We start from the raw sequence: 17,700 nt of genomic DNA on the forward strand, positions 1-17,700 counted from the left end.
ATTTTGATAAAATTTTCTATGAAAATAAAATTTTGACAAAATTTTCTGTAAAAATAAAATTTTGAAAATATGTTCTATAGAAATAAAATTTGACAAGATTTTCTATAAAATTAAAATGTTGACAAAATTTTCTATAGAAATAAAATTTTAATAAAATTTTGTATAGAAATAAAATTTTGACAAAATTTTCTATAGAAATAAAAATTTGGCAAAATTTTCTATAGAAATAAAATTTTGACAAAATTTTCTATAGAAATAAAATTTTGACAAAATTTTCTATAAAAATAAAATTTTGACAAAATTTTCTATAGAAATAAAATTTTTACAAAATTTTCTATAGAAATAAAATGTTGGCAACATTTTCTATAGAAATCAAATTTTCAAAATCTTCTATAGAAATAAAATGTTGATAAAATGTTCTATAGAATTAAAATTTGACAAAATTTTTTTTAGAAATAAAATTTTGATAAAATTTTCTATAGAAATAAAATTTTGACAAAATTTTCTGTAAAAATAAAATTTTCACAATATGTTCTATAGAAATAAAATTTGACAAGATTTTCTATAAAATTAAAATTTTGACAAACATTTCTATAGAAATAAAATTTTGACAAAATTTTCTTAGAAATAAAATTTTGACAAAATTTTCTATAGAAATAAAATTTTAATAAAATTTTCTATAGAAATAAAATTTTGACAAAATTTTCTATAGAAATAAAAATTTGGCAAAATTTTCTATAGAAATAAAATTTTGACAAAATTTTCTATAGAAACAAAATTTTGACAAAATTTTCTATAGAAATAAAATTTTAATAAAATTGACAAAATTTACTATATATATGAAAATTTTCTATACATATAAAAATTTCGACAAAATTTTCTATAAGAGTGAAAATTTTAACAAAATTTTATAAAGAAATAAATTTTCGACAAATCTTTCTATAAAAATAAAATGATTAAAGTTTCTATAAATATATAAATTTTCTGTAAATAACTTTAAAAATTGTAATTTTTGTTTTAAGCCATACTATCATGTTGATAAAATGTTCTATAGAATTAAAATTTGACAAAATTTTTTTTAGAAATAAAATTTTGATAAAATTTTCTATAGAAATAAAATTTTGACAAAATTTTCTGTAAAAATAAAATTTTGACAATATGTTCTATAGAAATAAAATTTGGCAAGATTTTCTATAAAATTAAAATTTTGACAAACATTTCTATAGAAATAAAATTTTGACAAAATTTTCTTAGAAATAAAATTTTGACAAAATTTTCTATAGAAAAAAAATTTTAATAAAATTTTCTATAGAAATAAAATTTTGACAAAATTTTCTATAGAAATAAAAATTTGGCAAAATTTTCTATAGAAATAAAATTTTGACAAAATTTTCTATAGAAACAAAATTTTCTATAGAAATAAAATTTTAATAAAATTGACAAAATTTTCTATATATATGAAAATTTCGACAAAATTTTCTATACATATGAAAATTTCGACAAAATTTTCTATAAGAGTGAAAATTTTAACAAAATTTTATAAAGAAATAAATTTTTGACAAATCTTTCTATAAAAATAAAATGATTAAAGTTTCTATAAATATATAAATTTTCTGTAAATAACTTTAAAAATTGTAATTTTTGTTTTAAGCCATACTATCAAAGTTTCCCTTGTCTCAAGGGATTTTTATACACTCAAATAAATTGTCGATATTATAAATAAATTAATAAACCACTACTTTTGAAGAGACATGTTCTCCAAAAAGTGTCTCTATTCAGTACAAATGGCACAAAAAGTATAAATGAGACTTTTTGTGCCACTGGTTAACTGTTCTCTAAGAATTTATTTTACAAAAAATTGCCCTTTTTGTTTTTGAGAATGACACTTTCTGTGGCATTTCTAACACATCCTTAATGATAACGCCAAGTGCTCTGTATGACAAATAAAAATTCCCGCCTTCCTCTGGCGAAAGGTATAAAAAACGAAAACTTTCCTTATATTCTTTCATAAAGACACATTTAGATTGTACGTAATGGTCGAGATTGTTTTCCACTCTGCGTTAATAAGGATTTTATTAATTCTAGGACACCTGCGACACAGTGTCAACATATACCTCACTTGCTATTAGGTTTTCTTCAACATGTCCTTTTTTCCATTTGTTTTCGATGTCATAGCAATTTACACATATGCCACATGGCACACACACATGACAGCCGGAAAAAGAATACTTAATCAAGACTGATGTTTGTGTGTGTGTGTGTTTTCTGTTCTTTCTTTTACACGTCCAATGTACTGATTTTCTTTCATTTGTTTGTTTTTGTTGTTTTCTCTTTGCAGGGTCATTACAAATTATTTTGTCGTGTCATTGGCCATGGCGGATATGCTGGTTGCCCTATGTGCTATGACATTTAATGCATCGGTAGAATTGTCCGGTGGCAAATGGATGTTCGGTCCTTTCATGTGTAATGTTTACAACAGTCTCGATGTTTATTTTTCAACAGCCAGTATTTTGCATTTGTGCTGTATCTCAGTGGACAGGTAAGTCGGCTATACAAAAGGTACTTCATACACACAAACACACAATCAAGAGGTAGGGGATAAAATTCATGCGATTGGTGTAAAAACAGGAAAAGCGAATCATAAAATGACATCAAAATTAAAAAAAAAAAAACAAATTAAAACTATTTTAATAATATAAACTATGTTTTTATATTTTAATTAAAAGAAAGTTCACAATATTTGCTTTAATCTTTTTTTTCATCATATTAAGGGTACAAATCTTCGAAATTTGCCTCCACCTGTTAGTTTTGTATGGCAAAAATTTCCTTGAAGTAAATAAAAACATTTTTTATTTAAATAAAAAATCGCTAAATTAACTAAAATATTGAATCTTTGGACTTTTGCATTTAGTTAAAATAATTGGTCTCAAATCTAATAAAACTATATATAATCTGGGTCGTGGTGAAATTCTGAGTTGATGTAGCAAAGTCTGCCCGTCCGTCCGTCTGTTGCAATTATGCTAACTTCCGAACAAACCGAACAAAACAAGCAAGAAATAAAAATTTTCTATAGAAATATAAATTTGACGAAAATTTCTATAGAAATAAAATTTTGACAAACTTTTCTATAGAAATAAAATTTTGTCAAAATTTTTTATAGAAATAAAATTTTGACAAAATTTTTTATAGAAATAAAATTTTGACAAAATTTTTTATAGAAATAAAATTTTGACAAAATTGGCTATATAAATAAAATGTTGACAAAATTTTCTATATGTTTTGTTTTGTTATTGTTGGTTTTGTTCTTTAAGCATTGTTGTTGTTTTTTTATTTCAGCTTAAAACCATACATTGACTAAACTACAAGAGTAGCTTAACCAACAGAGGAAAAGAATGTTTGTCAAATTTATTTGGGCAAAGCCCTATAGACTGCAAGATGGTTGGATGGACGCACGTTTCGGAATTACCACATTCCTCATCAGCATCCTCTACTTGCAGCAAAACTATCAACCAATTATCAGAATAAATTCAGGCAGTTTATTAAACCCAACAAAAACCACACTTGAACCCTCCGAAAAAAGGTTTTACATTGATAGCCGGCTTATGCCGAAATAAACTCGAAACAAACATATCTCTTTTCCTATGCCACTGTCAAATCATCGATTTGAATTCACATGGCTGGGTTTATTTTGAGCGTGCCTCCTCTTCTTTTTCCATTTGTTTTGTTTTGTTATTGTTGGTTTTGTTCTTTAAGCATTGTTGTTGATTTTTTATTTCAGCTTAAAACCATACATTGACTAAACTACAAGAGTAGCTTAACCAACAGAGGAAAAGAATGTTTGTCAAATTTATTTGGGCAAAGCCCTATAGACTGCAAGATGGTTGGATGGACGCACGTTTCGGAATTACCACATTCCTCATCAGCATCCTCTACTTGCAGCAAAACTATCAACCAATTATCAGAATAAATTCAGGCAGTTTATTAAACCCAACAAAAACCACACTTGAACCCTCCGAAAAAAGGTTTTACATTGATAGCCGGCTTATGCCGAAATAAACTCGAAACAAACATATCTCTTTTCCTATGCCACTGTCAAATCATCGATTTGAATTCACATGGCTGGGTTTATTTCCAGTGGCATAGGAAAAGAGATATGTTTGTTTCGAGTTTATTTCGGCATAAGCCGGATATCAATGTAAAAAATTTTCTATATAAATAAAATTTTGAGAAAATTTTCTATAGAAATAAAATTTTAAGAAAAAATTTCTATAAAAATAAAATTTAGGGAAAATTTTTATAAAAATAAAATTTTGAGAAAATTTGCTATAGAAATAAAATTTTTAGAGAATGTTCATAGAAATAAAATTTTGAGAAAATTTTCTATGGAAATAAAATTTTGAGAAAATTTTCTATAGAAATAAAATATTGACAAAATTTGTATAGAAATAAATTTTCGAGAAAATTTTCTATAGATATAATATTTTAAGAAAAATTTCTATAGATACAAAATTTTAAGAAAAATTTCTATAAAAATAAAATTTTGAGAACATTTTCATAAAAGGAAAATCTTGAGAAAATTTTCTATAGAAATAAAATTTTTAGAAAATGTTCTATAAAAATAAAATTTTGAGAAAAATTTCTATAGAAATGAAAATTTTGAGAAAATTTTCTATAGAAATAAAATTTTGAGAAAATTTTATATAGAAATAAAATTTTGAGAAAATTTTCTATATAAATAAAATTTTGACGAAATTTTCTATGGAAATAAAATTTTGACAAAATTTCTATAGAAATAAAATTTTAAGAAAAATTTATATAAAAACAAAATTTTGAGAAAATTTTCATAAAAATAAAATCTTGAGAAAATTTGCTATAGAAATAAAACTTTTAGAAAATGTTCTATAGAAATAAAATTTGAGAAAATTTTCTATAGAAATAAAATATTGACAAAATTTCTATAGAAATAAAATTTCGAGAAAATTTTCTATAGATATAAAATTTTAAGAAAAGTTTATGTACAAATAAAATGTTGAAAAAATTTTCATAAAAGGAAAATCTTGAGAAAATTTTCTATAGAAATAAAATTTTTAGAAAATGTTCTATAAAAATAAAATTTTGAGAAAAATTTCTATATTAATGAAATTTTGAGAAAATTTTCTATAGAAATAAAATTTTGACAAAATTTTCTATATAAATAAAATTTCAAGAAAAATTTTTATACATATAAAATTTTCAAGAAAAATTTGTATAGAAATAAATTTTGAGAAAATTTTCCATATAAATGATAACTTGAGAAAATTTGCTAAAATTTTTAGAAAATGTTCTATAGAAATAAAATTTTGACAAAATTTTCTATAGAAATAAAATTTCGAGCAAAGTTTCTATGGAAATAAAATTAAAAAAAAAAAAAATCTATAGAAATAAAATGTTGAGAATTTTTTCCAGATAAATAAAATCTTCAAAAAATTTGCTATAGAAATAAAATCTTTAGAAAATGTTCTATAAAAATAAAAATTTGAGAAAAATTTCTTTAATAATGACATTTTGAGAAAATGTTCTATAGAAATAAAATTTTGACAAAATTTTCTATATAAATAAAATTTCAAGAAAAATTTTTATAGGTATAAAATTTTTAAGAAAAATTTGTATAGAAATAAAATTTTAAGAAAATTTTCCAAATAAATAATATCTTGAGAAAATTTGCTAAAATTTTTAGAAAATGTTCTATAGAAATAAAATTTTGACAAAATTTTCTATAGAAATAAAATTTCGAGCAAAGTTTCTATGGAAATAAAATTAAAAAAAAAAAAAATTCTATAGAAATAAAATGTTGAGAATTTTTTCCAGATAAATAAAATCTTCAGAAAATTTGCTATAGAAATAATATCTTTAGAAAATGTTCTATAAAAATAAAAATTTGAGAAAAATTTCTTTAATAATGAAATTTTGAGAAAATTTTCTATAGAAATAAAATTTTGACAAAATTTTCTATATAAATAAAATTTCAAGAAAAATTTTTATAGATATAAAATTTTTAAGAAAAAATTGTATAGAAATAAAATTTTAAGAAAATTTTCCAAATAAATAATATCTTGAGAAAATTTGCTAAAATTTTTAGAAAATGTTCTATAGAAATAAAATTTTGACAAAATTTTCTATAGAAATAAAATTTCGAGCAAAGTTTCTATAGAAATAAAATTTAAAAAAAAATTCTATAGAAATAAAATGTTGAGAATTTTTTCCATATAAATAAAATCTTCAGAAAATTTGCTATAAAAATAAAATCTTTAGAAAATGTTATATAGAAATAAAAATTTGACAAAATTTTCTATAGAAATTTTGACAAAATTTTCTATATAAAAAAATATCGAAAAAATTTTCTATAGATATAAAATTTTAAGAAAAATTTCTATAGAAATAAAATGTTGAGAATTTTTTCCATATAAATAAAATCTTGAGAAATTTGCTATAAAAATAAAATCTTTAGAAAACGTTATATAGAAATAAAAATTTGACAAAATTTTCTATAGAAATAACATTTTGACAAAATTTTCTATAAAAAAAAATTGAGAAAAATTTCTATAGATACAAAATTTTAAGAAAATTTGCCATATAAATAAAATCTTGAGAAAATTTGCCAAAGAAATAAAATTTGTAAAAAATATTCCATAGAAACAAAATTTTGACAAAATGTTCTATAGAAATAAAATTTTGACAAAATTTTCTATAGAAATAAAATTTTAAGAAAAATTTCGATAGAAATAAAATTTTGAGAAATTTTTCCATATCAATAAAATCTTGAGAAAATTTGCTATAGAAATAAAATTTTTGGAAAATGTTATATAGAAATAAAAATTTGACAAAATTTTCTATAGAAATACAATTTTGACAAAATTTTCTATAGAAATAAAATTTTACAAAATTTTCTATAGCAATAAAATTTTGACAAAATTGTCTATAGAAATAAAATTTCGAAAAAAATTTTATAGATATAAAATTTTAAGAAAAATTTCTATAGAAATAACATTTAGAGAAAATTTGCTATAGAAATAAAATGTTTAGAAAATGTTCTATAAAAATAAAATTTTGAGAATGTTTTGTATAGAAATAAAATTTTGACAAAATTTTCTATAAATTTAACTTGATGTATTGCAAATGGCCTATATCACACCAATTTTGTGTATAACCCCAAATTTTGACTTCCGCGACCTCTTGGAAGAGCACATTTCATCCGATCCGCCTGAAATATTACAGATTACGCAATTTCAATTTTAGGATGTGCAATTTACACACTATTAAGGACAAATTTCTTTAAAATAATGAAATTTCAATTAAAATAAAATTTATAATCTTTGCTGCAAATATTTTTTCATTAAATTTAGAACAAAAATTGTATAAATTTGCGTCCGTCATAAAGTCGCATGTTCTTGAACTAAGGCAAATTTTCCTTAAATTAAAGAAACAGATTTTTGATTTAAAGTAAGCTTACTTAAATTAACTGAAATATAGAATCTTTAGATTTAAGATAAAATCGTTTCAAATATAGGCTAAGACTTATTTTGTTTTGATTTAGCATATTTGGTTTAAAGCTTTTTTTCGGAATTAAGAAATGATTTTGTACTTTGAAGTATCCATTCACCACTGTGGTATCACGATGTACTGAATAGTCTATGTGAGCCTGAAATATCGGGCTGCCACTGTACCTATCCTAACCGAACCTATCCATAATTTGGATTTTTAAACTGGAATTGGTTGTACGTGAATAGCTTTGGTAACATAATATACCATGAAAACAGAATGAAAATTCGATAAATGAGAACTGAATTCTAATTTTAATTTTATTTATTCTAGATTTAAAGCCATATACGTCGCGAAAAAAAATCTTTTTTTATAGAAGCCACATCTTTGGCTCAGATTCTGACCAAAATATCAAAATCCTTAAGGGAAGGTCGAAATCTTCGGAACCAAGTAAACTTTTTTTGAGTGCATAAAATTTCAATAGAAATAGAGTAGAACATCATATAGTCGAGTTATTCTAACTTTATTTATTTTTGTATTTTTCTTTAGAACTTTAATTTTTCTTAAATATTCCCCAAAATAAATTACACACTTCCGTATGAAATCACATACCCGCACCCACACCCAAACTCTTCTTTATATCCTAAAGAGATTAAATACCAATGAATGTTGTTGATACTCTTTCTTCTCTCTCTTGATACCTTTCACCGCATACGAGTACAAGACTCACTACAAAGCTTATTGCATTACAAAAATTCCCTCTGGGATGAAATGAGCACCTATTCAATCTACTATCCTGGTATCTGGTAACATTGCTCTCATCATTGTTATGCAAAACTCTTGATGTTTAGTTGGAAACACAAGGACAATGCATGCAAAAAGTAAGACAAAAAGCTTTTGCCAACCTTCTCAGTTTTTATTTTAGTTTACATTGTAAAGGATTGTTATGTTAATTCATTCTAGCATACTTGGGAGATCCACTTTGGGTTTGTTGGGATCTGTTTTGTTTTTTGTATAATTTGATTTGTCAAAGGTATCATCCGTCTACTAGCGAAAGTGTATTTAAAAGGGGATTTACGTAAAAATATAGACTTTGATCAACCAGTTGTTATTCGATAGAGATTACGGATGAATACACCATAGTATGGGGTTATAAGCGGGCGTATAATAGATTCGCTATCAATTTGAAGTTAAATATGTACATTTTATTAGGGAGTCTGACTATATCATACGCTAAAACCACCCCTATCCTAATAAACGTAAGCAATTGTGAGGTATCATTGAAAAATGAGGTTCGGAGATAAGCCCCATCTAAGAAAGCTAAAGGAGCTGTAACTTAATATGAGCAGACACACATAATATTAGGAGCTATATTTGATTCTACACTTACGGAGAAAATCGCTCAATTAGTGTGGGTAATATTTGTATGGGAAAAATTTGGCTGATATTACAAACGGTTACATTGTGCTACATGTGAGCCAGATCGGTTAATAAATGAGAGCATTGTGGTAAAAAAAATAAAGTTATTAGGGGGACATTTTTTTACAAACCGGGCGAAACATGTATATGGGAGCCATTCCAAATCTGATCCGATTTCGATGAAATGTTGAAGGGTGGTAACTTAAATTACTTTGTGCCAAATTTGCATGCAGAGAACATGTTTTAAGAACAACATATTATTTTTGGACGGTGAACATGGAACATTTTTGTGTTGTTTTTTTTTTTTTGCAAACATAAATATGATTGCCGAAATCAGATACATAATATTCGGGAATATAACATCGTTGCGACAAACAGGTTCATGTTCACTGTCCAAAAATAACATTTTGCTATTGAAACATGTTTGAGGTAATCATATTCCTGCTCTGGTTGTGATGACGATCAGTTAGTAAGGTTAGGTTACGTGGTAGCCCGATGTATCAGGCTCACTTAGACTAACAGGTTGGCTGATAAGTCCCCGGTCTGACACATAGATGGCGTCGATAGTATTAAATGCATATTATTTTTTATAGTACCAACCTTCAAATGATTCGTGTCAAAATTTGACGTATGTAAGTATATTAGTTTGTGAGATAGAGGGTCTTTTGTGAAGCAACTTTTGTTATTGTAAAAAAAATGGAAAAAAAGGAATTTCGTGTTTTGATAAAATACTGTTTTCTGAAGGGGAAAAATACGGTGGAAAAAACTTGGTTCGATAATGAGTTTCCGGACTCTGCCCCAGGGAAATCAACAATAATTGAAAAATTCAAGCGTGGTGAAATGAGCACGGAGGACGGTGAACTCAGTGGACGACCGAAAGAGGTGGTTACCGTCGAAAACATCAAAAAAATCCACAAAATGATTTTGAATGACCTAAAATGAAGTTGATCGAGATAGCAGAGGCCTTAAAGATATCAAAGGAACGTGTTGGTCATATCATTCATCAATATTTGGGTATGCGGAAGCTCTGTGCAAAATGGGTGCCGCGCGAGCTCACATTTGACCAAAAACAACAACGTGTTGATGATTCTGTGCGGTGTTTGCAGCTGTTAACTCGTAATACACCCGAGTTTTTCCGTCGACATGTGACAATGGATGAAACATGGCTCCATCACTACACTTCTGAGTCCAATCGACAGTCGGCTGAGTGGACAGCGACCGGTGAACCGTCTCCGAAGCGTGGAAAAACTCAAAAGTCCGCTGGCAAAGTAATGGCCTCTGCTTTTTTGGGATGCCCATGGAATAATTTTTATCGATTATCTTGACTATTATATGGCATAATTGGAGCGTTTGAAGGTCGAAATCGCGGCAAAACGGCCCCATATGAAGAAGAAAAAAGTGTTGTTCCACCAAGACAACGCACCGTGCCACAAGTCATTGAGAACGATGGCAAAACTTCATGAATTGGGCTTCGAATTGCTTCCCCACCCACCGTATTCTCCAGATCTGGCCCCCAGCGAATTTTTTTGTTCTCAGACCTCAAAAGGATGCTCGCAGGGAAAAAATTTGGCTACAATGAAAAGGTGATCGTCGAAACTGAGGCCTATTTTGAGGCAAAACCGAAGGAGTACTACCAAAATGGTATCAAAAAATTGGAAGGTCGTTATAATCGTTGTATCGCTCTTGAAGGGAACTATGTTGAATAATAAAAACGAATTTTGACAAAAAATGTGTTTTTCTTTGTTAGACCGGGGACTTATCAGCCAACCTGTTATTCAGTCCATTGTGATACCACATTGGTGAACTTCTCTCTTATCACTGAGTGCTGCCCGATTCCATGTTAAGCTCAATGACAAGGGACCTACTTTTTATAGCCGAGTTCGAACATCGCAGTGAAACCACTAAGAGAAGCTTTGAATCACTCAGAAATGTCACCAGCATTATTGAGGTGGGATGGGTTAGGTTAGGTTAGGTTAGGTGGCAGCCCGACGTATCAGGCTCACTTAGACTATTCAGTCCATTGTTATACCACATTGGTGAACTTCTGTCTTATCACTGAGTGCTGCCCGATTCCATGTTAAGCTCAATGACAAAGGACCTCCTTTTTATAGCCGAGTCCGAACGGCGTTCCCATTGCAGTGAAACCACTTAGAAAAGCTTTGAAACCCTCAGAAATGTCACCAGCATTACTGAGGTGGGATAATCCACCTCTGAAAAACTTTTTGGTGTTCGGTCGAAGCAGAAATCGAACCCACGACCTTGTGTATGCAAGGCGGGCATGCTAACCATTGCACCACGGTGGCTCCCATCAGTTAGTAAAGAACTACAATGTGACCACAGTTGGCACTCGTGCCAAAAATAATCTACCAAAATTTGAATAAAATTCTACCAAACAACTTAAAAACATTTTGTCAAAATTTTATTTCTATAGAAAATCTTGTCAACATTATATTTCTATAAAAAATTTTGTCACAATTTTATTTCTATAGCAAATGTTGTCAAAAATTTATTTCAATAGAAAATTTTGTGAAAATTGTATTTCTATAGAAAATTTTTTAAAATTGGATATCTACAATTGGTGTGTTAGTATTTGGACCATTTTTGTCGAAATCAGAAAAACATATATATGGGAGCTATATCTAAATCTGAACCGATTTCAATAAAATTTGGCACACTTGACTACACTATTATTATACTCCTAGTGCAAAATTGGGGTAAAACTCTGGCTTCTGAGACAATATTAGTCCATATCGGCCGAAAGATATATATGGGAGCTATATCTAAATCTGAACGGACTTCAATAAATTTTGGCACACTTGACTATAGTACTAATTTTGTTTTTTCTTGTGCAAAATTTTAAGCAAATTAGGATGAAACTATGACTTCTGGGGCCTTTTAAGTCCATATCGGGCAATATAGACTTAAATATATATGGGAGCTATATCTAAATCTTAACCGATTTCTTTCAAAATCAATAGGGTTCTATTCTGAGCCAAAACACATACTTATGCCAAATTTGAAGTCGATTGGACTATAACTGCGACAAAAAAGAGTTCACAGACCGACGCACAGACGGACATGGCTATATCGAATCAGAAGCCCACCCTGAGTGTTTTTGCCGAAGACACCATTTGTCTATCTCGTCGCCTTCTGGGTAATTGCGACCGGAATTCTGCGAATAACAAATGCATGGACGGACGGAGAGAGCCACCGTGGTGCAATGGTTAGCATGCCCGTCTTGCATACACAAGGTCGTGGGTTCGATTCCTGCTTCGACCGAACACCAAAAAGTTTTTCAGCGGTGGATTATCCCACCTCAGTAATGCTGGTGACATTTCTGAGGGTTTAAAGCTTCTCTAAGTGGTTTCACTGCAATGTGGAACGCCGTTTGGACTCGGCTATAAAAAGGAGGTCCCTTGAGCTTAACATGGAATCGGGCAGCACTCAGTGATAAGAGAGAAGTTCACCAATGTGGTATCACAATGGACTGAATAGTCTAAGTGAGCGTGATACATCGGGCTGCCACCTAACCTAACCTATGGACGGACGGACACCTAGATCGACTCAGAAGATTATTCTGAGTCGGTCGGTACACAGAGAATATAGATTAGTTGTGACAACCGAATTTATTGCCAACCTCCTTTTGGCAGTTGCAGCTACTATCAGTTGGCAGTTGTGTCACCCGAATGATTCGGTCAACACAACTAATACCACATATGGTGTTGGTTGGGTGTGCCGACGATATTGGTTGTGACTACCTTTATCATTCGTTTGTGTTGCCCAACCTAAATAATACTCATGACCGAATTAAAAATATATTTAAAAATCAATTACTTCACCGTTAAATATTATATTTTATTTTATTTTATTTTATTTACATATAGTTATAGTGGTTCAAATAATTCTAAACACGCTAAATGTATGTAATTAGTAGATAACAATTTTTGTCTAGAATCTCTATTTATTGCATCAAAATGTATCCACACCCAGATTCTTAGAGCAAAAAAATTTTTTTGACGGTGAACATGTAACAGGGTTGCTGCAACCCTGTTATTTTGTTGGTCATTATGTACCTGATTTCAGCAGCATCAAAGATATTTTGTAATTTTTTATGGATATCAGTAATTGAACATTCGTGGTGTGAACACATTGATAAAATCGTGCAGATTTAGTAAGATTTTCCACATCCAACTGCATTCGTCTCTGAAATGTAGCTTCTTAAACGGCAGAACTAAATCACTGGTTGCTCCGAGCTGATTGCTCTGCACAAAGTTGTGTCCAGAGTACATAATGTTACATTACATTAAAAATAGGCCACTATTATATGGATATTAACAAATAAAATTAGAAAGTTCTGGGGTACATGTATCCATGTTGGAGTTAATAAAACTAGTTCCAGAACATATCCACACATGTATCATATCTTCGATTGCCTGATACAAAACGGGTGCTTTTTGTTTTATGCTACGATGTAGCATAAAATTCCGCTGTTTTTAGTTTTAATTTGAAACAAATAAAAAAATGACATTTGAGAAATTCATCAAAACGCATTCGGCTGAGACTACCATATATCAGTAAGGACTACTAAATGAGAGTTACGATTTTTGGCGATTCAAAGTTATTATTAGGGTATAAACACTCGCATCCCAAAGAATATCGATTTTGTACTTTTAAAATTCAATTAAAACTTTAACCCTCTAATGCCCAATCCCGCCATTAGGCGGGCTTCGTTAAATGAAGAAGCTTTTAGTAAAACACACCTTAACCCAACAAAAATGGGTAAAATAAACAGAAAACTTATGGCGATTTCGATTGGGAAAAAAGTGCAACATTCTCGAAATTGATTGCAAGATATCAAGGACACTGTCATAGATTTTGGATACTTTATACCTCACAATATTATAAATTAATAATAACTTTAGAATTACACTATCATTTGGCCGAAATGTCAATTAGGGAAAAAGTAGTGTAACACCAAGGCAACATATTTTTTGCGAATCGAAAACGCCCTTAGTTAAAACTATTCAAGGGGCTTTGCAGCATACACTGAATTTTACCGTATAAATTTTTCTTGTGTCGTGTTCTTGATTTTGTATCGTTAACATTGAATATTTAATCAGCTGGCAAAAAAAAAAATGGGACATTAGAGGGTTAATTTGAAAAAAAAAATCTGTGAATGCGAGCTCTCACATATCAGCTCAAACAATTGCATTTATGAGCACTCGAAATATCGATTTGATGGGTCATGCGCCGATCAGTCCTGACTTGGTACCGAATGACTTCTATTTATCCCCGTACGTACAAAAAAAAATAAAATGAGAGGTCAGAATGCATATTTTGGAGATACTTCAATTAGAGTGGCAAAAGTGTTTCGACAATTGTTTCAAACGCATGCAAAAGTGTAGGTTAGGTTAAGGTTAGGTTAAAGTGGCAGCCCGATTAAGATTCAGGCTCACTTAGACTATTCAGTCCATTGTGATACCACATGCAAAAGTGTAAAGATGCTAATGAGGAATTTCTCTAATCCCGAAATAAAGGCAAACCTCGTGGCAGGACATGAATCTATATAGACCATTATATATCCCATACGGTGTGAACTTTATAAAACTTATTCGATAGAGGTCGCAGTATTTCTCTATGTTATTTAACTTCAACTTTCTCCATCTCTCTTTCCCTCTCAATCTTTCTTTAAGAGTAATAACAAATGTTGTTGTATTTGTTTAAGTTCCCCTGATACTAACTAGAGTGGGGTTTCCCAATATAAATAAAGGAAACGGAAATGTTAATGTGAAAAACAGGAAACTAACACTTTATGCTCAACTATAGTTTTTGTTGACTAAAACAATGCCGTCAACTGAGATAATTAATAGATTCTTATAAGAACGGGATAGGAATAGGAATACAAACACACATATTTAAATATGAAGTTGACAGATATAATGTAGAAAAAATTGTTAAGTAATTATTTTGGGAGAAATATATAAACAATTTCTTATTATCTGCAGGGTGTAAAGGTTCCCCTGGACACTTAGTCATTTATAAGTTAAAACAAGTTAACTAGGAATAAAATCTCCTTATATGGAAAAAATCCTAACTACAACATTTTCTTTCTTTTTGTTTCAGATATTACGCCATTGTACGCCCCTTAGAATATCCCCTTAATATGACGCACAAAACTGTCTGCTTTATGTTGGCCAATGTATGGATTTTACCAGCCCTTATTTCATTTACCCCCATATTTTTGGGTTGGTATACAACGGCCGAACATTTAAAGGAGATATCTCTGAATCCTGATCAATGTTCCTTTGTGGTTAATAAAGCCTATGCCCTAATATCCAGTTCGGTGAGTTTTTGGATACCGGGTATTGTAATGTTGGTGATGTATTTTAGGATATACAAGTGAGTATAGGGGCCATTCGACACTTGAAGATTGATGATTGGCGAAATTCGACGAATGTGTTTTTTTTTACATTTACAGAGAAGCGGTAAGACAACGTAAAGCCTTAAGCCGCACTAGTTCAAATATTTTGCTGAATAGTGTACATATGGGTCATACCCAACAGCCCACAAATCTCAACTACTTACATCCCAGTGAATGTGAATTAACCCTAACGAGAGAAGAGACTCATAGTGCCATAAGTCATTTTGAGGTAAGTTCAAAAGATATGAAAAATTTTAAGCATATTTTGTATAGGAGGCATTATTTATGGTTTTGGAATTGAAGCATAATAATCAATTTTTATTTCTATAGACAATTTTGTCAAAATTTTATTTCTATGGAAATTTTTGTCAAAATTTTATTTTTATGTAAATTTTTGTCAAAATTTTATTTCTATGAAAATTTTTGTCAAAATTTTATTTCTATAGAAAATTTTGTCAAAAATTATTTTCTTTAGAAGATTTTGTCAAAATTTTATTTCTATAGAAAATTTTGTCAAAATTTTATTTCTATAGAAATTTTGTTAAATTTTTATTTCTATAAAATATTTTGTAAAAATTTTATTGACAAAATTTTATTTTTATAGAAAAATTTATTCGTCAAAAATTTATTTTTATAGAAAATTTTGTCAAAATTTTATTTCTATAGAAAATTTTGTCAAAATATTATTTCTAAAGAAAATTTTGTCAAAAATGTATTTCTATACAAAATTTTGTCAAAATTTTATTTTTATAGAAAATTTTGTCAAAATTTTATTTTTATAGAAAATTTTGTCAAAAATTATTTTCTTTAGAAGATTTTGTCAAAATTTTATTTCTATAGAAAATTTTGTCAAAATTTTATTTCTATTGAAATTTTGTTAAATTTTTATTTCTATAAAAAATTTCGTAACAATTTTATTCTCAAAATTTTATTTTTATAGAAAAATTTATTTGTCAAAAATTTATTTCTATAGAAAATTTTGTCAAAATTTTATTTCTATAGAAAATTTTGTCAAAATTTTATTTCTAAAGAAAATTTTGTCGAAAATGTATTTCTACAGAAAATGTTGTCAATATTTTATTTCTATAGAAAATTTTGTCAAAAATTATTTTTTAGAAGATTTTGTCAAAATTTTATTTCTATAGAAAATTTTGTCAGAATTTTATTTCTAAAGAAAATGTTGTCAAAAATGTATTTCTATAGAAAATTTTGTCAAAATTTTATTCCTATAGAAAATTTTGTCAAAAGTTATTTTCTTTAGAAGATTTTGTCAAAATTTTACTTCTATAGAAAATTTTGTCAAAATTTTATTTCTTTAGAAAATTTTGTTAAATTTTTATTTCTATAAAATTTTTTTCAAATTTTATTTCTATCGAAAATTTGGTCAAAAATTTATTTTTATAGACAATTTTGTCAAAATTTTATTTCTATAGAAAATTTTGTCAAAATTTTATTAGAACAGAAAATTTTGCCAAATTTTAGAAAATTTTGTCAAAAATTTTATTTCTATAGAAAATTTTATGCAAATTTTATTTCTATAGAAAATTTTGTTCAAATTTTATTTCTATAGGAAATGTTGTCGCAAATTTATTTCTATAGAAAATATTGTCCAAATTTTATTTCTATAGACAATTTGGTCAAAATTTTATTTCTGTGGAAGATCTTGTCAAAATTTTATTTCTATAGAAAATTTTGTCAAAATTTTATTTCTAAAGAAAATTTTGTCAAAATTTTATTTCTAAAGAAAATTTTGTCGAAAATGTGTTTCTACAGAAAATGTTGTCAATATTTTATTTCTATAGAAAATTTTGTCAAAAATTATTTTGTTAGAAGATTTTGTCAAAATTTTATTTCTATAGAATATTTTGTCAAAATTTATTTCCATAAAAAAATTTTAATTCTATCGAAAATTTTGTCAAAAATTTGTTTTTATAGAAAAATTTTTCAAAATTTTATTTCTAGAGTAAAATTTTTTTAAAATTTTATTTCTATAAAAAATTTTATGAAAATTTTATTTCTAGAGAAAATTTTGTCAAAATTGTATTTCTGTAGAAAATTTTGTAAAAATTTTATTTCTATAGAAAATTTTGTCAAAAATTTTATTTCTATAGAAAATTTTGTTAAAATTTTATTTCTAGAGAAAATTTTGTTAAAATTTTATTTCTATAAAACATTTTGTAAAAATTTTATTTCTATACAAAATTTTGTAAAAATTTTATTTCTATAGAAAATGTTGTCAAAAATTTTATTTCCATACAAAATTTTGTCAAAAATTTTATTTCTGTTGAACATTTTGTTGAAGTTTTATTTCTATAAAAATTTTTGTAAAAATTTTATTTCTA

The 17,700-nt window shown here is 27.5% G+C and overlaps 1 protein-coding gene across 3 annotated transcripts in view; it reads left to right on the top strand.

Moving 5' to 3' along the window:
• The window catches only part of LOC142224564 (octopamine receptor beta-3R-like), a 99,044-nt gene that overhangs the window by 31,827 nt on the left and 49,517 nt on the right, over positions 1-17,700 (top strand). For all 3 annotated transcript variants that reach the window (XM_075294364.1, XM_075294396.1, XM_075294425.1), the window contains exons 3-5: positions 2,339-2,539; positions 15,061-15,336; positions 15,416-15,587. In XM_075294364.1, the coding sequence (XP_075150479.1) occupies positions 2,339-2,539; positions 15,061-15,336; positions 15,416-15,587 (649 nt within the window). The remainder of the gene's footprint in view (positions 1-2,338; positions 2,540-15,060; positions 15,337-15,415; positions 15,588-17,700) is intronic.

The sequence above is a fragment of the Haematobia irritans genome, chromosome 1 (assembly GCF_050003625.1).
Source record: "Haematobia irritans isolate KBUSLIRL chromosome 1, ASM5000362v1, whole genome shotgun sequence".
In the NCBI taxonomy this organism is placed as follows: domain Eukaryota; kingdom Metazoa; phylum Arthropoda; class Insecta; order Diptera; family Muscidae; genus Haematobia; species Haematobia irritans.